This window comes from Hypomesus nipponensis, chromosome 2 (assembly GCF_054491055.1).
Source record: "Hypomesus nipponensis isolate SF chromosome 2, ASM5449105v1, whole genome shotgun sequence".
NCBI lineage: Eukaryota > Metazoa > Chordata > Actinopteri > Osmeriformes > Osmeridae > Hypomesus > Hypomesus nipponensis.
The window spans coordinates 21,236,616-21,260,000 of NC_140362.1; the positions used below are offsets into that span (position 1 = coordinate 21,236,616).

General features: G+C 51.6%; 2 protein-coding genes across 2 annotated transcripts in view; both read right to left on the minus strand.

Annotated features, from left to right (window-relative positions):
* Nucleotides 1-235: 235 nt before the first annotated feature.
* On the minus strand, nt 236-11,953 carry cacng7b (calcium channel, voltage-dependent, gamma subunit 7b). The gene is made up of 6 exons (XM_084671192.1): nt 11,802-11,953; nt 6,212-6,407; nt 5,704-5,790; nt 5,234-5,374; nt 1,944-2,089; nt 236-1,043 (listed from the first exon to the last, which is right to left on the minus strand). The coding sequence occupies exons 2-6, from the start codon at nt 6,405-6,407 to the stop codon at nt 573-575; spliced, it is 1,041 nt and encodes a 346-aa protein (XP_084527318.1). The 5' UTR covers nt 11,802-11,953; the 3' UTR covers nt 236-572.
* A 4,640-nt stretch (nt 11,954-16,593) lies between these two features.
* Nucleotides 16,594-23,385, minus strand: part of prkcg (protein kinase C, gamma) — a 15,418-nt gene continuing 8,626 nt past the window's right edge. The window contains exons 10-17 of the mRNA XM_084669174.1: nt 22,860-23,033; nt 21,828-21,919; nt 20,994-21,056; nt 20,515-20,653; nt 19,273-19,353; nt 18,791-18,898; nt 18,275-18,415; nt 16,594-16,755 (exon numbers count right to left, since the gene is read on the minus strand). Coding sequence (XP_084525300.1) covers nt 16,594-16,755; nt 18,275-18,415; nt 18,791-18,898; nt 19,273-19,353; nt 20,515-20,653; nt 20,994-21,056; nt 21,828-21,919; nt 22,860-23,033 — 960 coding nt within the window. The remainder of the gene's footprint in view (nt 16,756-18,274; nt 18,416-18,790; nt 18,899-19,272; nt 19,354-20,514; nt 20,654-20,993; nt 21,057-21,827; nt 21,920-22,859; nt 23,034-23,385) is intronic.

A 23,385-nucleotide genomic window follows, 5' to 3' on the forward strand; every position in this document is an offset into this window, starting at 1 on the left:
AAATACATTATTTTTTTTTGCAGCATTGCAGTACACTCCAACTGCAGTCTCCTCCTCTCTCTCTCTGTCTCTTTCTCTCTCTCTCTCTCTCTCTCTCTCTCTCTCTCTCTCTCTCTCTCTCTCTCTCTCTCTCTCTCTCTCTCTCTCTCTCTCTCTCTCTCTCTCTCTCTCTCTCTCTCTCTCTCTCTCTCTCTCTCTCTCTCTCTCTCTCTCTCTCTCTCTCTCTCTATCCCTTTCCTCTTTCTCTCTTTGTTTCTCGCTCGCTCCTTTCTCTCCCATTCAACTCAGACTAACCTCTGAAGTCTTTCGAGGAACAACACTTTCTAGACTACACTCCCCATTGTTCATTTCCCCTTTCCCCATGGCAATAAACGCTCTTTCTAAATCCTTTCTCCGCCTTTGCTACTCCTTTCCCAACCTCTTTAGGTCTCTTTCTTCACCCCCCGCTCTCTACGTCTACGCATCCATCTCCAGTTTTCAACCTCGCGCATCCTCTCGATCTGTCGTTCATGTGTGCGTGTCTGTCAGGGGTCACCCCTGTATCCCCCCCCCCCCCCCCGCTCTCTCTCTCTCTAACAGGGAGAGGCGTTCATGTGCATGTGTGTGTGGTAGTGAGGGGGAGGAGCTGGGGAGGGGGGCATGGCCATGGGTAGGGGCTGGCTGGAATTGTGAGACGGGTGCAGGGTGTGTTGGTGTGTGTGTGTGTGGGAGTAGGAGCCGGACTGTGGGGGCAGGTAGCTGGCTCCGGAGGACCCAGAAGAGGGGCCCATGGGGGGGCCCATGCCCCCACCAGGGGGGCCTTGCTGGGGGTTGTTCTTGGATGGTTGTGGGGGCGTCTGGTTGAGCTGGATGGAGATGTCGCTGGATGCGTCAGAGGTGCTACGGCCTCTCTTGGGTGGGGGCCAGGACTCTGGGTGGAGGTACTGCCCGCTGTAGTCGCTGCTCTCTGACAGGCGGGGGCGGTAGAGCGCCGGGTGGGGGCGGTACATCTCCTCCTCGGCATAGCGCTTCATAAAGAGATAGACGGACATCACCCCTGCCCCCTGAGAGAGAGAGAGAGAGACAGAGAGAGAGAGAGACAGAGAGAGAGACAGAGAGAGAGACAGAGAGAGAGACAAAGATAAATAGAGAGAAAGATAGACAGAGATCAAAAAAGGAGGGATGAGAGAAGTGAGAAGGAGAATTAGTGTGGAGCTGGAGAAAAGGAGGAGAAGGAGGAGAGGAAAGGGAGGATGAGCTGGTAAAAAGAGATTAGCGGTGAGAGCGCTGGAGGAAGAGAGAGAGTCAACAGAGGTGAAGGACAGAAAAGTAATGTGTGAGCTTAAGAGGTGAGAGGAGATTGGGAGGGAAGAGGCGGGGGCGAACTGTCCTCTGCACCACATTACTGCTGTAATGCTGACGACGTGAGAGAGAGAGGGAGAGAGAGAGAGAGAGAGAGAGGGAGAGGGAGGGAGGGGGGGGGTGGGAAAAACTTCACAGAAGACACACACACGCCTGTGCACACACACACACGCACACACACACATCCACATGCTCTGCACTATGGATGAACACACCTTCACATCTCCCATTGTGTACAGCACACCGCACTGCTACAGTATCCCAGCATATCCACTCCATCCCTGGAATACTAATCTCTTACCTTCTAAAACATTCTGCAAGGCTCTCTAGGCACCAGGGAGGATCATAAGGATGAATACATAATGCCTGGGAAACACAAACACAGACACACATCACACACACCGCTCTGCTCACACACACTGCTCTGCACACACACACACACACACACACACACACACTGCTCTGCACACACACACACACACAAACACAGACACACATCACACACATCGCTCTGCTAACACACACACACACACACACTGCTCTGCACACACACACACAAACACAGACACACATCACACACACCGCTCTGCATACACACACACCTCTTTGAGTAGGAAGGAGGAGGCGGCAAAGGCGAAGGACCATCCGTAGTGGTAGTGGAAGAACTGCTCGGGCTCTCGCGGTCTGTTCATCACCTCGTCGTTGATGCTGGAGATGTAGAGGACCAGACCCACCACCAGACTGAGGCCTGCAGCCCCAACACAGAGGCAGGGAGGAGAGGAGATTACTACTGACACTCTGCAGAACACTCACTGGGAGAGAGGAGGGGGAGAGAGGGATGGGGGGGATGCAGAGAGAGAGAGGGAGGGAGGGAGAGAGGGGGTGGGGGAGAGAGAGAGAGAGGGAGAGAGAGAGAGAGGGGGGGGGGAGAGAGAGAGAGAGGGAGAGAGGGGGGAGAGAGAGAGAGAGGGAGAGAGAGCGAGAGAGAGAGAGGGAGGGGGGGAGAGAGAGGGAGAGAGAGAGAGAGAGAGAGAGAGAGAGAGAGAGAGAGAGAGAGAGAGAGAGAGAGAGAGAGAGAGAGAGAGAGAGAGAGGGAGGTCAGCACATTAACCCAGACACCCAAAGCCATGAAGTGAGAGGGTGAAGGCGGGGTACGGGACATTAACACTGACACATGAGGGAGGAAGAGGAACTGACTGAACTGGACAACCAGCTTCAGCAACACAGAGGCTGAGAGACAGAGACATTCTCCACAGAGAGCCAGAGGGAGAGGAGCTTCTGTGTGAGAGAGTCTGTGTCTGTGTGTGTGTGTGTGTGTGTGTGAGAGAGAGAGTCTGTGTCTGTGTCTGTGTGTGTGTGTGGGGGGGGTGTGTGTGTGCCAACAAACATTTACAATATATATATATATTTTGTTTAGTTTCCAAGACAGAATGAGAGAGAGAGAGATCCTTGCATGACATTCCGACAGCAGCGTGAGCTCCTCTCTGACACACAAGTGAAGCCCTGTCTGAACACATCCACTGTCTCCCAGTGGAAAAGACCGTCAGAAGGACCCGATCCAAATGGGCGCCTAGTCAAGGGGTAACAGCCAGAGTTATCGAGTTGGCAGCGCTTAATCCTCTCTGTGGGACTCCCTTGTGCGATGTGTGTGTGTTTTTTTAGCGCCCGAGCCCCAGAACGACATGCTCGACGTCAAAGAGGCGCTCTCGCAGGAAACCGCACGTTCTGTCCTGACTGCAAATACCACACCTCACAGCTGACGCCTTGCAGAGGAAACCACATGGATGTGAACATTCCTAGAAAGCCTGCGTAGATTCACGTGGTGAATATCCAACGAGGCAAAGAAGCATACATCGAGTTGATGGATGCGAGATTCAAATGCATGTCGTGTTCTCCTGGTGTCCTGTACACCCCCCCCCCCCCCCCCCCCGTCACCCTGTGGGGGTGGAAGTGGATAAAACATGGGAAATGCACAAACCATGCTTCTGTCAGGAGTACATCGCCTTCCCCTAAATAAGTAACACGAGCACACTCACTCAGAGTGACCGACAGGGAGAAAGAGGGGAAGATAGATAAAGAGGTGGGAAGAGGGAGGGAGAGGGTGAGGGAGAGAGAGCGAGAGAGAGGAAAAGAGAGAGAGATGGATTTAGACAACAGTGAGTAAGTGTGACAGGAGGCAGAGCGTGTTGGACCCCCTGCAGGGAGACGGCGCTCCTGTTTTCTTATCTGGTTCTGTAATATTGAGCAGAACATGGTGTCGGAGGATCCTGCCTGTGTACACAGGCTGCAATATACACCACTCGCACTGTGCTGCCCCACCACTGTGGTGCTCAAACCTTCATCGTCAGCTCCTTCTTATCACTCAACTGTCCAGACATGAACCCTGGACCCAGCTGGAGAAGGCAGAAGGCAGAGAGACTGGGAGGGACTGAGGGAGACTGGGAAGGCTAGATGGAGTCGGAAATGGGGAAATGATGACGGGAAAAGCGGGAAGGAGAGAATATTTTGTAACATGATGTTGCTCGCCCGCCGAAGCACAGAAATCCTAAATGACCTCTTTTCATCACCTAATAACAGCAAACACAACTTATAACTTACAACCACAATGTTGAGGTTTACAATACATATACAATAACTACATACAACATATTACTGTAACTGATTTAACAATTATTTTGTACACAAGTTACATTTAGTCATTTAGCAGATGCTCTTACCCAAAGTTATACTCACAACAGCAACAACAATGCCAGTGTCACGCTTCAAAACTTCTATTTTAAATTTAAAGTACAGAATATGAATGTCCCTTATTCACATTCACATCTCATTATCAACATCAGATCCTCTGGGACACAGGAAGGAGTGTGACTAGTGCTGCCACCTGCTGGTCATAAGAGTGAAGTACAAGAACACATCCACAAACCTGAATTATTGATGAAATTCCTTGTGTTATTGATGGAAGTGCTAGCCTGGCTGCCACACCAACCCCTCTCCGCCCACAAAAAAAATCGGTCGGGAAGTTGGGTCTGGGGTGGCTTGTTTGGGTAAAAACTATGTCCGAACAGGAGCTGTTCGGACCAATGAAATTGTCAGGGTGGGCTTTATACGATGATGGACAGATGATCAACAGTAACGTAATCAACCACGTCACCAAAGAGCGCTTGGGTTTAATTCCTTTTTCAACAAACAACCTATTACGTTGCTCTGATTGGTCGTAGGTCTATCCAATTGAGCAAAGAGGCATTTGTTTGCCCCATACTCACAGCCCAACTGAGAGTTATCTGACTCATATTCTGACTAGAATCATGAGTATGACAACGTCAGGCTAAGGAAGTGCCTGTCTATATGGCAATAAAGGTCTAGATTTCCCGTTTGAGCAGTGGAGATTGAGATGAAAGACAGCTGACCAATTCTGGATCTCTATTAAAGGGCCATACAGAACCAAAGAAGTAATATATTATGAAAGGCACCCAGGAATGTTGAACCAACCAGCTGATGAAAGACACGCCTGAATCAGACCATATAAATAGAACAGCGGGAGACACAGGATGAAGACCGGAGTAATCAATCACAGAGTGACAGAATGGTGACAGATATTAATAATCCAGTCCAGATGAGACCTTCTTTGTGACCTACCCCCACTGTCACCCCCACTGTCACCCTCACTGTCACCCCCACTGTCACTGTCACTGTCACCCCCACTGTCACTGTCACTGTCAGCCCCACTGCCACCCCCACTGTCACTGTCACTGTCACCCCCACTGTCACTGTCACCCCCACTGTCACTGTCACTGTCACCCCCACTGTCACTGTCACTGTTACCCCCACTGTCACCCCCATACACATACACACACACCCATACACACATGAACACACATACACACACACACACCTGAGAGGATGAAGAAGATCCCAGAGACGAAGGCCAAGATGGTGCGCTGGGGCCGGATGTGTCCGATGTTGCTGATGACAAACGCTGTGAAGACGAAGAGCAGGGACACCATGGGGAAGGGCGTGGCCGTCCTCACCATCTCTGAGGGGGGAGGGGGGGAGGGGGGGAGTGGAGGGGGGAGGGGGGAGGGGGGAGAGGGGTGGTGGGGAGGAGGGGGAGAGGGGGGGAGGGGGGAGGGGGGAGGGGGGAGGAGGGGGGGAGCGGAGGGTAGAGGGGGGGAGGGGGGGGAGTGGAGGGTAGAGGGGGGGAGGGGGGGAGGGGAGGAGAGGGGGGAGGGGGGAGGGGGGAGAGGGGGAGAGGGGGGAGAGGGGGAGGGGGGAGGGGGAGAGGGGGAGCAGAGCTCTCTAGGGTTATCCAACAGGAAGTGTTTGAGGTTGCAGTGAGGTGGTGAGGTGATAAGGGATACTTACTGAGTATATTGGCGGTGTTCTCGGTGGTGATCTCGATCTCAGGTTCAGTGAAGTACTCAGAAGCCACGCACCTCCCATTCTCTGCCCCTGTGAGGACAGGAGACGAGCATCACACTGGTCCTGCAGCCCTGCAACCCTGCGACCCTGAATCTCTGCATCTCTACATCTCTGCAACCCTGCATCTCTGCAACTCTGCATCTCTGCAGTCATGCAACCCTGCAACCCTGCAACCCTGCATCTCTGCATCTCTGCAATGCTGCGACCCTGCAACCCTTCATCTCTGCAACTCTGCATCTCTGCAGTCCTGCAACCCTGCATCTCTGCATCTCTGCAACGCTGCGACCCTGCAACCCTGCATCTCTGCAACTCTGCATCTCTGCACTCCTGCAACCCTGCAGCCCCTGCATCCTCCCACATCCTTTACACTCACTTATTGACCTTTGTGTGTGGGGGGGGGGGGGTCTACCTGTGTGTGTGTTCATGCATGTATGTGTTTGTGTGTTCATACCAGCCACAAAGCAGACCCTCCAGAGCCCAGAGTGCAGTGCCATCTTGACCTCCATGGTCTGGTTCTGCTGCAGCACGATGCCCTCCTCCATCAGCAGCCAGTAATCTGTGGACACGGCCACGCCCACCAGGAGCAGGCCGCACGCCCCGAACACCGTGGACAGGATGGTCAGGGCGCGGCTGCTGCAGGAGCTCATCTACATGGGGAAGGAGGGGGGGTGGGGGGTGGGGGGGGAGGATGGGGGGTTGAGGGGGGGAGAGGGGGGGGGGGTGGGGATGAGGGGGGTCATGTTTTCACACACAAAGTGGTTCAGGCTCAAGGTCCAGCTTATTTGAGAACGTTTAAAAACAAGAGATGCTGTAACCAAAGTGCTGTTTATACAAATAAAAACGTTTGACTTACATTTGTAATAGAATAGAGTTTTCAAAGTGTTAAACGGAACAAACGAATCAAACATTGAAACACACATAACACGTAAAAACCCATGTACATCTCAAACACAACACCACAGGCTCCTGGCTCTGTACACGTGCCGTGCTGGCGAGGCGACTGCGCAGACTCCCTGGGAACACGGAGAGGGAGGAGAGGGTGAAACAGATGTTCGAGGAAGAGGAAGAGGGTGAGGGAAGAATTTGGAGATCGGGAAGAAGGGAGCTTGGAATGAAAAGAGGAGGACTAACAGTGAATGTGTTTTTGCGGGTGCTCATTTACCCTCGGCAAACACACCTGCTGCATGTATACACACACACACACCTGCTGCATGTACACACACACACACCTGCTGCATGTACACACACACACACCTGCTGCATGTATACACACACACACACACCTGCTGCATGTATACACACACATGCACACTGTGCACAAACATACACGTTTACTGTATAGCTACTAGGATATCTGTCTTGTTGTGATAAAAGGAAGGCTAGGATACATCTATTTGAGTAAGCAATCACATCAAATATCAAAGGGCAGCCAGTGAAATGAAATGACCTTAAAGTGAGGTTCATACACACACACACACTCTGTGTGTGTCTCTCTCTCTCTCTCTCTCTCTCTCTCTCTCTCTCTCTCTCTCTCTCTCTCTCTCTCTCTCTCTCTCTCTCTGTGGTACCTCTGAGTCAGATACAGTCTTCCAATGTATTAGTGCTGCTTGACTCCCCAATGAGCATGCTATGTGTGTGTGCATGTGTGTGTGTTTGTGTGTGTGTTCAGTCACACAGTCCCCGACGAGCCCATGGACCCTTTCCCTCCGCCCTCCGCCCTCCGCCCTCCGCCCTCCGCCCTACGCCCTCCGCCCTCCGCCCTCCGCCCTCCGCCCTCCGCCATACGCCCTACGCCCTACGTCCTCCGCCCTCCAGACAGACCCGAGGAGTCATTTGGGTAAAGATGTCTCTAGATTCAGAGTCTGTCTCCGATCGTAAAACAAGCTGTCAGTCAAGAGGGCTGACATTCTGTGTTCACTGAGGTGTGGGCTGTGGGGCACATGATGCCATTTAGAACATGACAACAGCCTCTGTTCCCTCCAAAATGTTCTGGGTGCGGGGGGGCAGGGCGGTCAAGAGGAGAGAATGATCCTGGACAGCCTTGAGTCTTGAGGCAGTCTTGTGAGCGAGGGATGGATGGGGCAGTCTTGTGAGCGAGGGATGGAGGGGGCAGTCTTGTGAGCGAGGGATGGAGGGGGCAGTCTTGTGAGCGGGGGAGGTGAAGGTGGAGAAACTGAGGGTGAATAGAAGCAGCAGGTGAGAGGCAGATGCTGAAAGAAGTGAGAAAACGGATGTTCAACGAAGTCATGAAGGCAGCACGGAGGCAGAATGGAGGCAGAACAGAGGCAGCACGGAGACAGAATGGAGGCAGACCGGAGGCAGAATGGAGGCAGCACGGAGCGAGGATGATAGAAAGGGAGGATGCCTAGGAATATCCTCCTTACACACCCTAACCCTTTACAGAAGATTTCATGGAATCTTTGTCTCTCTCACTGTCTCGATACACTGCCATTTAAATGCAACAGGCTTTCTACACTGCTTCAGAAAGATTTCAGCATGAAGCATTTTGCCATGGGGTTAGGGTTAGGGTTAGGGTTAGGGTTAGGGTTAGGGTTAGGGGGAAATACATTTTTGGAACAATAAGATCACATTTGGGTATTTGGGCTGTCTCTCTCTCTCTCTCTCTCTCTCTCTCTCTCTCTGTGTCTCTCTCTCTGTCTCTCTCTGTCTCTCTCTCTGTCTCTCTGTCTCTCTCTCTCTCTCTCTCTCTCTCTGTGTCTCTCTGTCTCTCTCTCTGTGTGTCTCTCTCTCTTTCTGTCTCTCTCTCTGTCTCTCTCTCTCTCTCTCTCTCTCTCTCTCTCTCTCTCTCTCTCTGTGTGTGACTCAGCTGGTCCCTGGGCTGGGGAGCACTCATGTCACATGGGGCTCACAGGATGGTGGGGGTGTCTGGGCTGTGGCAGACCCCCACCCCCACAGGCGGGAGGGGACAGGGAGGGGACAGGGAGGGGACAGGGAGGGGACAGGGAGGGAGGGGACAGGGAGGGAGGGGACAGGGAGGGGACAGGGAGGGAGGGGGCAGGGAGGGAAGGGACAGGGAGGGAGGGGACAGGGAGAAGATAGGCAGGGAGGGGAAAGGGAGGGAGGGGACAGGGAGGGAGGGGACAGGGAGAAGATAGGCAGGGAGGGGACAGGGAGGGGACAGGGATGAAGGGGACAGGGAGGGGACAGTCAGGGAGGGAACAGACAGGGAGGGGACAGGGAGGGAGGGGACAGGGAGGGGACAGGGAGGGAGGGGGCAGGGAGGGAAGGGACAGGGAGGGAGGGGACAGGGAGGGAGGGGGCAGGGAGGGAAGGGACAGGGAGGGAGGGGACAGGGAGAAGATAGGCAGGGAGGGGACAGGGAGGGAGGGGACAGGGAGGGAAGGGACAGGGAGGGAGGGGACAGGGAGGGAGGGGACAGGGAGGGGACAGGGAGGGAGGGGACAGGGAGGGAGGGGACAGGGAGAAGATAGGCAGGGAGGGGACAGGGAGGGGACAGGGATGGAGGGGACAGGGAGGGGACAGTCAGGGAGGGGACAGACAGGGAGGGGACAGGGAGGGAGGGGACAGGGAGGGAGGGGACAGGGAGGGGACAGTCAGGGAGGGGATAGGCAGGGAGGGGACAGGGAGAGGACAGGGAGGGGACAGGCAGGGAGGGGACAGGGAAGGAGGGGACAGGGAGGGGACAGGCAGGGAGGGGACAGGGAAGGGACAGGGAGGGAGGGGACAGGGAGGGGACAGGCAGGGAGGGGACAGGGAGGGGACAGGGAGGGAGAGGGACAGGCAGGGAGGGGACAAGGAGGGGACAGGCAGGGAGGGGACAGGCTGGGAGGGGACAGGGAGGGAGGGGACAGGCAGGGAGGGGACAGGGAGGGAGGGGACAGGGAGGGAGGGGACAGGTACGGAGGGAGGGGACAGGCAGGGAGGGGACAGGGAGAGAGCAGCGACCGGGGGAGGACCAGCCAACAAGGAGGGAGAGGCACGGAGGGAGCTAAAGACAGACCAGGCAGGCTAATGTTTAATCAGATTTCCTACAAGGTGAACAAAGGGTCAGAAAAGAAGGAATAAAGGGAGATAGAGGGAGAGAGAGAGAGAGAGGGGGGGGGATGTGGGTGCGAAGAGAACCAGAAGAGGGAGGAAAAGAGGTTTGACAAGGGCATGAGAGGACATGGAAGAGGAAGAGAGGAGGGGAAGAGGAGGGAGAGAGGAAGAGAGGAAGAAGAGAGGAGGAGAGGAAGAGAAGAGGAGAGGAAGAAAGGAGGAGAGGATGTAGCTTGGCGGTGTGTGAAGAGGAGCAGAAAAGGAAATTGGGGGGGGGAGGAGAAACAGAATGTGAAAAATGAAGAAAGTCCTGCCCAGGAGGGAGGAAACAAGCCTGTCATGAATGAAACCACTTTGTGAAATATACACAATGGTCAAAGCACAGATTACAATTCATCTTCAAAGTGTTGAAAGCCGTTTCTCTGCCCTCTGTGCTGAAAACAAGGACGCTCTCCTGTTTTGCTGGTTTACACATGTATGTCGCTGTTTCAGAGCTGTGAGCAGGGTCAGAGAAGCCAGGACAGGAAGGATAAAGTCCTGACAGGAAGAATGACGTGCTGACAGGAAGGCTAAAGTTTCGGTCTCAGCAACTGTGTGTGATGATGACCAGGAGGGAGATAACTGTTTCAGCACCACAGACAGCTCCCCATGTCCCCGCCCCCCTTTCACTCACTTCTCCCCTCTCTTTCTCAATCGCCCTTACTTATCACCCCCCCTCCTCCTCCCCCCTTAAAATAAATGTTAACAAACCCTGCATGTCAGAGAGATATAATCAAGACTGATGATAAAGCCACTCTGGCCCTGAACTTGTGGAAGAGGTCTAACTTGGTTTATATGGTTTCGAAACGGACCCCATCATAAGGTCAGCGATAAGAATCCCATCAGGGTGTCCAGGTCTGCGGACAGCTCCGAGGAGGCCCTTCATATGGAGGGATGGACGGGAACCACAGAGGAACACAAAGGTTGATGATTCTGTCAAGATCTGTGGGCAGAGATTCCCCCAGCAGACTGCTGAGGGATGAGGGGAGTACTGGGGAGGGAGGGAGGGAGGGAGGGGGAGGGGGGATGATGGATGGAAAAAGTGTCCAGAGATAAGCTGTCAAAAACATCCAACTGGAGTGTGAAACGAATGTATGTGGTGTGAGAGAGAGGGAGGGAGAGGGGGAGGGGGAGGGGGGAGGGGGGAGGGAGAGGGAGGGAGAGAGAGAGAGAGAGAGAGAGAGAGAGAGAGAGAGAGAGAGAGAGAGAGAGAGAGAGAGAGCAGGAATAGTCCACCCCAGAGCTCATATGGCACAGAGACAAAGAGGGAAGTAAGTCTGAGACAGATGTAGGTTAATATAGGGAAAGACCTTGGCCCCAAAACACAAGGAGTAGGCTACCCTACACGAACGCGCTTGAGATGTGCGCGCCTGTACACTGTACCCGAGCTACACTCATTATTGGCGGTAACTATACCCAGCAACAACGCATGGAGAAATACTCTTAGAGGAAAGGTCCTCATGTGACTACACACGCACATTAACGCACACACAAAGTGACTCATTGGCGACAAATACATTAAACAGGTAAAGGCAGGAGTCCAACACAAGACCCGCTGGCTGGTTTTGCAACCGTCGGTCAGTTTTATGTTCATCATTAGCAGTAGGGGCAAGAGTGTCGCTACCTATCACCCGGACTGAAACACGCTGAGTTGAGACTTCATAAACACAGCCTAACAGAGCAGATGCTTCTAAAATAAGATTATATGAAAAGGTAAGTGTTGTGACAAACACCTGACAGCATGTAGATGGTCCGACAGTTACTGCACTGACGATGAACATATTTCCGTGCATGTTGGCGCTCTCTGAAATGACAGTTGTCTACACGCGCAATACTGGTTAGATGTTGTCACTGCATCAAAGCGTGTTCGTTATTAAAATCCTTAAACATGCACGTCTTCCATTCCTCCAATTATGATAAGACGGATGATTAAATTCCTAATTTTAAGTGCTGTTATTTTAATTCTAAATGCCAACACTCACCCTGTCACTGTAGCAGATCCGCTTCGAGTTGCGCGCTGACGGTAGCCAAGAAACCGCGCACCAGGGAGACAAGGCGTATTTCGCAGTCTCTTTTCCCTCTCGCTCCCCTCTTTCTCTCTCTTGGGTGTGTTTCCCCTTACGTCCCCTTACCCATCCTCTCAACCCGTCATTCCTTCTGTTGTTCGCTTACTGTCCTGTCCAAGCACTGCGGTGAAGCAGCTCAGTGAGCTATGCTTGGCCACAACCGGGGGACAAGTGGCTGGCTGAAGTGAGGAAGGGAGAGCGTGTGAAAGCGACACAGAGAGAGTGAGGGCGAGCGAGGGAGGGAGTGAGTGGAGAGAGAGAGAGAGAGAGAGGGGGAGAGAGAGAGAGAGAGGGGGGGGGCACAATGGGGGTAGTAAAGAAACGCACCAAACAATGTGCACGTGGCAGTGAAAGATCGCTAAGCCCATTATTTAGGTGCTTCATATTCATTCACATTCAAATTCTATATGATTCATGAAGCCAGTATCGTCCTAAGGGGAATTCTGCAGGAAGTTGGTCGTCCCAGACTCCCAGTGCACATAGTTTACAATACTAATGCACTTAATCATGCTTGAATCCCACTCATGAAATGTAAAAAGTACAGTAGGATTTGTGTAACAAACAAAACACTGACAGTAAACGATCCAGGGTTCCTGACCTCCCCACACCCTGCAACACTGACACCTAAAGCAGTACAGACACTCACCTCTACAGACAGGGGCTGGCTACACTTACACCACCACCCAAATGGCCCAGCCCACTGTAACCTATCTCTCTCGCTCTCTCTCCCTCTCTCACCCTTCATCTTGCCCCCTCCTCTCTCTTCTCTTGTGGTCTCTGTCCCTTGGTCTATTTTTAGATGGTTCGTGGAAGAATCCTATATTTTTAGTTGCGATATCAATAGACTACTGCTCTCTCTGACCTCAGGTGGAGAGAGAGAGAGAGAGAGAGAGAGAGAGGAAGGGAGAGAGAGAGAGGAAGGGAGTGAGAAGAAGGGAGAGAGAGGAAGAGATGTGTAGAGGGCTGTGGGGGGTTGAGGAGAGAGAGGGAGGGAGGAAGGGAAGAGGGAACGGGAGATGGAACTGGAGGAAGATACTGGTAGAAAGATAGATGGAGCGAATGCAGAGGATAAGGGTGGTATTATGTCACGATAAGTGGATGATGGAATGGACCTCGGGGAGGTCCTAGACCAGTGTAGGCTGCATGCGGGGACATGTGACCTGTGACCCAACACAAACACATCCGTCTCTTTGTTCGAGGCATGGCTGAATCGTGAGACACTGTCAGATGATTGAACAGGCTCAAACACCCGTGATGCCGATCGAAAGTCTAGTTTAATCACTTCACAGTCAAAACTGTAGTTGGTAATATATAAAAGCAAGACAATACATAACGCATCGTTATTTACACGTGACATTGGATGACTTTGACACGGGCAGGAGAGGTAAAGAAGGCACAGGGTGACATGGTTTTAGGTGACGTGGAGACAGAGGAGAGAGACAGAGAAAGAGTTCCAGCACACATTCATAAGCAGGGAAGAAAGTGAGTGAGCAGGGAATAGAGAGAGAGAGAGAGGTGGGAAGGAGAGAGAGAAGGAGTGAGTGAGCAGGGAATAGAGAGAGAGAGGTGGGAAGGAGAGAGAGAAGGAGTGAGTGAGCAGGGAATAGAGAGAGAGGAAGGAAGGAGAGAGAGAGAGAAGGAGTGAGTGAGCAGGAAATAGAGAGAGAGAGAGAGGTGGGAAGGAGAGAGAGAAGGAGTGAGTGAGTGAGGAGAGAGGCTGAGAGGGAAAGTTGATGAGATTTTAATGTGAAGGTCAACTTGTTATAACTCATATCTCTTGAGGGGCGTCGGTCCCATAGTGATAGTGGTGGGTCAGGACTGGGAGGAGGATGGGTAAGGGAGGGCAGGAGAGAGGAAGGAGGGGTGAGGGAGGGTAGGAGAGAGGGAGGAGGGGTGAGGGAGGGTAGGAGAGAGGGAGGAAGGGTGAGGGAGGGTAGGAGAGAGGGAGGAGGGGTGAGGGAGGGTAGGAGAGAGGGAGGAGGGGTGAGAGAAGGTAGGAGAGAGGGAAGAGGGGTGAGGGAGGGTAGGAGAGAGGGAGGAGGGGTGAGGGAGGGTAGGAGAGAGGGAGGAGGGGTGAGGGAGGGTAGGAGGAGGGGTGAGGGAGGGTAGGAGGAGGGGTGAGGGAGGGTAGGAGAGAAGGAGGAGGGGTGAGGCAGGGTAGGAGAGAGGTAGGAGGGGTGAGGGAGGGTAGGAGAGAGGTAGGAGGGGTGAGGGAGGGTAGGAGGGGTGAGGGAGGGTGGGAGAGAGGTAGGAGGGGTGAGGGAGGGTAGGAGGGGTGAGGGAGGGTAGGAGAGAGGTAGGAGGGGTGAGGGAGGGTAGGAGGGGTGAGGGAGGGTAGGAGAGAGGGAGGAGGGGTGAGGGAGGGTAGGAGAGAGGGACGAGGAGGGGTGAGACTGCTGCTTCAATAACTACCACAGCAAACTGAGAGGTCAGGACCTTACCTGTGAGCATGGATGGGAGGCAGCAGGGTGTGACATCACTAGTGTGTGACATCACTAGTGTGTGACATCACAGCCCTTCCTCACATTGTTTTTGTTTGTGTGTGTGTTTGGGGGGTTGGGTAAGGGGAAGTAATGTGAGAAATATTTCAGTGAAAGACTGGCCTGTTATCGTACATAGTCGTTTTATGTATGCTGTAGACATATCCTTGATATTGAAGTTGGACACAGAAAGTTTAAGCACTCCAATGTTTTTGTCACTTTATTATATTCTATCTCTGATAGGGCAAAACAGAAATGGAATTAATTAATAAATATACATGTAATAAATGCATTACTTAAAAACTATCTATGATTTTTTTCTACAACTACAGTAATACAGTACAGTAGTAGTAGGTCTATCGATCTATCTATCGATCTATCTATCTATCTATCTATCTATCTATCTATCTATCTATCTATCTATCTATCTATCTATCTATCTATCACAAAGTCCCATCTGACTGTTTGACCTCAACCCAAACTGACTGTGGGTTCCTTCATAGACCCTGTCCAGATAGATTAGATCATTGCAGTTAAATCCTCCTCATCTCTGTAGCAGCCATCATTGAATCATCACTGACTGGGGTTTGTCATTCAAACCCAGAGCAGGCAAAAAAGCTGTGGGTCACCTTGACAGATGAGAGAGTCTGTAAACATGTGAACCCTTCTCCCTCTGCTTACGGGGGCTCTGAGATCTCAGAGCACAGTCCTTTCCTTCTGAGTTGGGTGCTTTCCTGTTTAAAAACGATTTAATGAGAGCCAGGATTATTTTTCCATGTATTGAACTGGGCTATATCTAATTAGGTCTAATCAATGGTGCATCCACGTCTTCATGACAGAGGAAAACATCACCAGACTGCTGTCAACTAACACAGGCTTGGCATGAAGGGAGATGTTAGTGAATCGCTGCTAATTCATTCTTATCAAAATTCCTGATCGCCAAGTTTGGTTGACTTAATATGCCTGTCTGGTGTGCTTTCCAAATTGGCTTATTACTAATATGGAAGTTGAGTTCATGGGGTGAGTCTGACGGTTACATTGACAGCATGAGGCACATTGCAAGTCTCAAATAACCACTGTTTTTCTACTACCCAGTCCTTGAAACACTTCTGATAATGACGACACTAGCTTGGGGAGAGGATTTTGTGGGTACAGGGGAAGGAGGAAGTGATGTTCAGGCCTGGCAGAGTGTGTCCCCAGCTGCTTCCTGTTTCCTGTCAGCAGAGGTCAACAAGGGTCACATGACAGGCTGTCACCAGGCAACGACGTCAAACCCTTGCTGTGGGACCTGAGTTAGCAGTCCCTGGAGATGGCCTGTTGAAAAAGGGTTTGCCCACGCAGTTTGGGTCTGGGTCAAAGAGTCAAATCAGCACAAACAAAACACATACACAAATAGAATCAGATAGATAATCAGACAGACATCTCAATGTGCTGGCGATGAATTGCTATATTGTATCTAAACATAAACATGATTTACTCTTTTTTAAGGTGGTAAAATGTTTGTTGGACATTTGAACAATAGATAGAAATGGCAGAGAAGATAATACACAGGTTCTTTCCATAGGACATCTAGGTTTTCTACAGTAAATGACTAAGTTAAAACACAAGAAGAACAGTAGAGTGGTAGTATTTGGTCAAATTTGGCTCATATAAGACAAGTAATTGTGTTTTAGATGATTACAGAGGTTTAAAATCAATGGTTGGAACATCTGGCATGCACTCACCCAGCCATAGCTGTATCATTATGTCATATAAATATGATTTACTGTAAGTCAATCTACGGTAGTTTATTACTACCCTGTGCAAGACAAGTACCCTAAAAGCATCATGATTATGCAGCAAATATGACAGTATTTCTTTATGATCCTTTGAAGTCTTTAACATTTTTTACGTGATGCTGGACTAACCCCAGGGTTAGACTTCCACTTCACTGAGTTGGAACATATATTGATATTATTTCAGCCTTTTTTTCGTATCCATCTATCTATTAATATCCAATGACAACACAGGCATTAGTAAGAGTATAAAGGTGTCAAAATGTGTCTTGTGGGTTGCATGTAAACATTCGGAAGCATCTGGCGGGGGTAGGGTTGGTCGAGGTGTTAAAGTTCACTGAGTTACAAAATGGCTGCGAGGGAGGTGGGCCTAGTGTTCTAACGATGGAGTGGGGGGGGGGGGGCTGGTGGAGGAGGAGGGGGGGGGGGCTGGTGGAGGAGGAGGGGGGGGGGTCAGACTGCAGTAAGGGGCGAGGGGGCGAACTCTGTGTTGGTGAAGGAGAAGCCATGGAAGTCGTCCTGGTCGATGGCGGCCAGCACGTCTGGGTCAGACGGCGTGAGAACAGACGGAGCGGCTGTGAAGAACTTATCAAAGTTCTCTCCTTTCTTTCCCCCCTGCAGCACAGAGGGAAAGGTCACACACACACACACACACACACACACGCTAAGCTCTCCTGTTTCTCACCAGGCAATCATCCCAAAGATCTACAAACACAAATTATTTTCTCTCCTTCTCTCTATCTCTCTCTTTCTGTCCCCCTTTCTCTCTCTCTCTCTCTGTCTCTCTCTCTCTCTCTCTCTCTCTCTGTCTCTCTATCTCTCTCTCTCTCTCTCTCTCTCTCTCTCTCTCTCTATCTCTCTCTCTCTCTCTCTCTCTCTCTCTCTCTCTGTCCCCCCTCTCTCTGTCTCTCTCTCTCTCTGTCTCTCTCTCTCTCTGTCTCTCTCTCTCTCTGTCCCCCCCTCTCTCTGTCCCTCTCTCTCTCTGTCGTCCCCCCTCCCTCTCTCTCTCTCTGTTGATCTCCCTGTCTCTCTCACACACTGAGGTGTAAAGTATGTCATGAACTACCTCAGTTCCTTGCCAGTGTGTGACAGCCTCAGCAGCCTGATATGCATCTCATTTGGCTAATGGGCCTGACTTCTGACCTCAGCCTGCTCTCAGCCTGCTCCACCATTGGCCGGTATGGGCAACATACTGACGAGTGACAGACTAATGACCGAATACATTTGCATAAGATAAAGAGGGGGTGGGACCTCGGTTCAAAGAGGTCATGCATGTTACAGCTCTGCTGTCTATCCAAGAATGGGAAAGAGGGAGAGAGAGAGAGACAGGGAGAGAGAGAGAGAGACAGGGAGAGAGAGAGAGAGAGAGAGAGAGAGAGAGAGAGATAGATAGATAGATAGATAGATAGATAGATAGATAGATAGATAGATAGATAGATAGATAGATATATAGATAGATAGATAGAGAGATAGAGAGATAGAGAGGTAGGCTGCTGGAAGAAAGAGGATTTAGGCTACAAAGAAAGATGTGTGGATAAAAACAGAGTGAAGAAGATGGATGAACTGTTGAAACAGCCAGTATCACTGGGACACACTGATGAGGAGTGGAAATGCCTTGAAGAGAGAGAGAGAAAGAGAGAGAGAGGGAGGGAGGGAGACAGCGAGATCGATAGATGACTCCAGAGGATTTCATTGACAGTTATTAGATTGAAAAGATTCTGAAGAGAAAGTAAAATAAACAGGCAGAGGCAAGGGGGGATGGTTAGTGTGTGAGAGAGAGAGGGGGGGAGAGAGAGAAAGGGAGGGAGAGGGGGGTAGATAAAGAGAGAGGGAGAAAGAGAGGGAGAGAGAGAGAGAGAGGGGGGGGGAAGAAAGAGAGAGGGAGAGAGAGAGAATAAGAGAAAGAGAAAGGGAGAGAAAGACAGAAAGAGAGAGAGAGAAAGAAGGAGAGAACAATGTGAGAGAAATGAGGGATGATGAGGTGGACAGAAAAAGGACGCGAAGGAAAGGCAGAGAGAGACAGGAGGAGAGAGAGACAGAGACTGAGGAGAGAGACAGACAGACGGAGACTGAGGAGAGAGAGAGAGAGACAGAAGGGGACAGAGGAGAGAGAGGATCCCGTTTCCAGACTGACGGTTCGGGGCTTGAAGGGCGGCTGGATCTCCAGTCTCTCCAGCCGGTCCCAGTCGATCCAACGGAAGAAGGGATGCTCCCGGATCTCCCTCTCCGCCTCCTCCCCGCCGCCCAGCCGCTTGCCCGGGTGCTTGGTCAGCAGCTGAAGAAGGGGCAGGAGGAGGAGAGGGGTGTGAGAGAGGGCATAGACCCAGGGCCGGGTGGATGATGGAGTACAGACTGTTGGGTGTTTAGCATGCCTTCAGCTGCCAGCGATGAGGGGTGGATGGCATGGGGAAGGGGCGTGGTCTCAGGGGAAGGGGTGCGGTCTCAGGGAGAAGGGGCGTGGTCTCAGGGGGAAGGGGCGTGGTCTCAGGGGGAAGGGGTGCGGTCACGGGGCAAAGGGGCGTGGTCTCAGGGGGAAGGGGCGTGGTCTCATGGGGAAGGGGCGTGGTCTCAGTGGGAAGGGGTGTGGTCTCAGTGGGAAGGGGCGCGGTCTGGGGGGGGGGGTCTCAGGGAGACGGGGGCGTGGTCTCACCCCTTTGCAGATGGAGACGGCCTCACGCGAGAGGTTCTTGGGGTATGACACGCTCTGCTCCATGATAGACTGGAACAGCTCCTCCTCATCAATCCCATCAAAGGGAGGCTGGGAGGGAGGAGGGGGAAGGAGGAGGAGGAGGGAGAGGGAGGGAGGTAGGAGGGCGGAGGGGGGAGGGGGAAGGGGGGAGGGGAGAGGGGAAAGGAGGAGGGAAGAGGAGAGGGGGGAGAGGGGCGGGTGGAGGGGGGTGGAGAAGGGAGGAATATAAGAGAAGTTAGAGAGTACAGCTTAACAACCATGTGATTGGATTTTTATGTTTTTCGATCTCATCCCAGTTTCCAGCTTTTCATGCTTTAGTATGAGGAGCGTGTATCCACGGTAACTAAGGACAAGTACCTAGATGCTGCCCCTCCCCTCCCGCACCTCCAGCAACGTGCCAGTGACACACAGAGGCTGGTCATGCTACTGAAGAGGACAGGTACCTGACCGGCCAGCATCTCGTAGAGAAGGACTCCGTACGACCACCAGTCCACAGCCTTCCCATAGGGCTGGTACGCCACGATCTGGGAGGGAGGGGATGTGGGAGGGATTTGGAGAGAGGGCAAGATAAGGGAGGAGAGGATAGAGAGTAAGGGAGAGAAGGAGGGAGGGGTTGGGGAGAGAGGGATGGAAGGAGACACCACTGAGTCAAAGCTGTTTGACACAACTGATCACAAACTACAGGCGGGGAGTGGGGAGGGAGGGAGTGGGGAGAGAGGGAGGGAGGGAGTGGGGAGGGAGTGGGGAGGGAGGGAGGGAGTGGGGAGGGAGGGAGGGAGTGGGGAGGGAGGGAGTGGGGAGGGAGGGAGGGAGAGAGTGGGGAGGGAGTGGGGAGGGAGGGAGTGGGGAGGGAGGGAGTGGGGAGGGAGGGTGTGGGGAGGGAGTGGGGAGGGAGTGGGGAGGGAGGGAGGGAGTGGGGAGGGAGTGGGGAGGGAGGGAGGGAGTGGGGAGGGAGGGAGTGGGGAGGGAGGGAGTGGGCTGAGGACTGAAACAGGCTGCAGGAGAGACGTGTGGAAACAGCAGAGGAGGTCTGAGCTCTGACGTGAGGAGGAGCAAACGGGACAATGTATTCTGTTCTTGTGTCTGACAAGTTCTGACACATTATAGTCCTGTGACAACACAGTGACATGGATACTGTGTGTATATATATATAGCATATTAGCATGTGTGAGGATAGCACGAGTGAACTATTCCCTGCCCCCGGGAAAACTGTATTGTATTGTTTTCCAAAATGGCAGACGATGCAGTCAGATCAATGGATATTTGACGTAAGAGAATCGATGCCCTCGAGTTTCACAGTGATGTTAACCATATCACCATGACGCAAGTCACATTGCCACTCCCAATCTCAATCTGCCAGTCTCCAGCTTTCTGGCACACACACGCACAGAAACAGACGCAGTTACACACACACACACACACACAGAAACAGACGCAGTTACACACACACACACACACACAGAAACAGACACAGTTACGTACACACACTCACACACACACACACACAAACTAATTGAATAGTGAGAAGTTAAATATAAAAGAAATGCTTACAAGGTCACCAAGGAGAAAGGAGATTAAAGAGCTGCAGGGAGGAGCAGACACACAGAGAGAGGACGAAACAAACGACAAGATCAAGAAGAAGGGATGACAGAGTGAAAAAAGATGAACATGGGCGCTATGGTTACCTCTGGAGCGATGTAGTCTGGGGTTCCACAGAAGGTGCGCGTGGTGTCACCCTCAAATACGCCTTCCCTGCACATCCCAAAATCTGCTATCTTTATGTGGCCCTCACTGTCCAGCAGAACATTATCCAGCTTCAGGTCTCTGTAGAGAAACACAGATGTTTGTCATCAGTCCTCATCCTCACAGCCCTGTGTTGATGATGAGGCTGGGTCACTTTCATTGAAGCCAAATCGGGATCTAAGATCCTAGCTTACTGTGTGACCTGAGAGTTCAACACTTCAATCCACGGTTCTGTGTCTGTACAACCACACTGAACTCACCGGGGCTTAGTTAGATGTTATAACCCGATCCATGAGGTTGTAAGTGTTGTGAAGAATGTAGTGTGCAGCGGGCAGTGCAGAGTGCATAGCAGTAGTGCGTATGGTCTAGTATGGTGTCAAGTAGTGTGAAAGGCTAAGTGTTTAGTGTGTACTATATCTACCTGTAGATGATGCCTTTGGTATGGAGAAAGAAGAGACCGACTGCTACTTCTGCAGCATAGAATCTAGTGGAGAGAGAGAGAGAGAGAGAGAGAGGGATGGTGGGAGAGAGAGAGCAAAAGTCATTGCATGTTACCACTTACACATGGTGACACATTTACATGAAGCCTTGAAACCGAACTTAAAGAGGGAGGAGTTCTGAGATGGAGAGACCGGGAGAGAAGGAGGGATGGAGAGGAAGGGTGACAACGAAAGAGGAAGAGAGGAACAAGGGATGAAGTTAGAGAGGATGATGTAAGAGAATGTAACACGCCAGATCAAAGAGATGGAAAAAAAAGAGACAGATTTAGTTATTGATGACTTTTCACAACGTATTGATTAGGGGGGATTGTCATGCCTCAGGGGGGAGTGAGAGAGGGGGCGGGGGAAGGGGCAAAAATAGAAGAAGAGTTAGAAGAAGTGGAGGGAAAGGTGGTTCCGCTCTTCTGCCAGAGCAGAGGAAGTAAGGAAGGATGAGAGTGAGGGAGGGAGGGAGGGAGGGAGGGAGGGAGGGAGGGAGGGAGGGAGGGAGGGAGGGAGGGAGGGAGGGAGGGAGGGAGAGGGAGAGAGAGAGAGAGAGAGAGAGAGAGAGAGAGAGAGAGATAGAGAGAGAGAGAGGGAGGGAGGGAGGGAGGGAGGGAGGGAAAGAGAGAGAAAAGAGGAGAGAGATATATAGAGAGGGAAAGAGGGAAAGAGATAGAGAGAGAGAGAGAGAGAGATAGAGAGAGGGAGATAGAGAGAGAGAGTGAGAGTGAGAGAGATAGGCAGGGTGAAAGTGTGCAGTCTGTTGGACGTACGCTGCATGTGGTTCTTTAAACTTGCCCACAATCTGGATGTGAAACATCAAGTCTCCTCCGTCAACATACTCCATCACGTAATACAGGCGGTCCTGGAAGCACACACACACACACACACATTTACTGAAATACCCACAAATGTACACATGCCTTTGGCTGCCATTCTTCAGAAACTCAAAGTAAAGGTCAAATGATCTGACCTTTCTGTCAAACACCCCAGTGAATGATTGCCTGACCTCAGGGAGAACTCTGTTACGCTGTTACTCTTACCGGAACAGCATTGGATCAGCAAAAACACAGACACACAAAATATAAAATACCGCAACACTCTGGAACAGGGAAGCCATAAAACACTTGACAGAAGTCAAACACACACATACGACACACACAATGTGTTGCATCATCTACTATAGTCTAAATTAAAAGTCTATCTTCTCTCTTTAAACAACCTCCCTCTTCAGAGGGAGACTTTGTTATGGGAAGCCAGCTAATTTAATAATCGAATACTTTAAACTCATATCTGGGTCAAACAAGACTAATATAATTAGGGGGTGAATTATCATAAATGTCTTGTATTTGTGATTAATTTGGGCGAAAAAGACCCCATAGATTTAGCTAAACAATTAACATTAGTCAAAGTAATCTTTTCTTAATTCAACTATTGTGTAACACAATTAACGGACTGTGACTTGTGTATACAGTATAATGTCATGATACAACCTTGTTACTGTGAGTTGTTGCGGTATTGCATGGGATTTCCTCATTCTCCAATTGATACATCGGCATGGAAACTGTGTCAATGCTGTGTGACATGACCCAACCACACGCAGTCACACATATTTGCACAGATGTGCGTGCCAAAACACACATTTTTGAGCTGACAAATGAATGCTTACCCATGTGCACAATTGTGCATGCCCTCCCTGGCTCCCTCCCTGGCTCCCTCCCTGGCTCCCTCCCTGGCTCCCTCCCTGGCTCCCTCCCTGGCTCCCTCCCTCCCTCCCTTCCTCCCTCCCTTCCTCCCTCACCCACCTCCGTCTGAAAGGCGCAGTAGAGGGAGGTGAGGAAGTGAGGCCGGGAGCTGAGGCCCAGCACCCTCCTCTCCACCATGGCACTCTCTGTGTCCTCGTCCTGGAAGAGCACGTCTTTCTTCAGCACCTTGACCGCAAACAGACGCTCACTGCCTCGCTCCTCCGCCAGGAGCACCTGGGAGTGAGAGAGAGAGAGAAAGAGAGAGAGAGGAGAGAGAGAGAGAGAGAGAAGAAGAGAGAGAGAGAGAGAGAGAGAGAGAGAGAGAGAGAGAGAGAGAGAGAGAGAGAGAGAGAGAGAGAGAGAGAGAGAGAGGACAGAGAGAGAGACAGAGAGAGAGAGGGAGGGAGAGGGGGAGAGAGAGAGAGAGAGAGAGAGAGAGAGAGAGGAGGACAGAGAGAGAGAGAGAGAGAGAGGGGGGGGGGGAGAGAAATCCTAAATCAGTTGAGCATCTTTGAAACGGTGAATGCGGTTGACATTCGACCTGACAGACAAACAGTTCAGCTGAGAATGTTATTATGTGTGACAG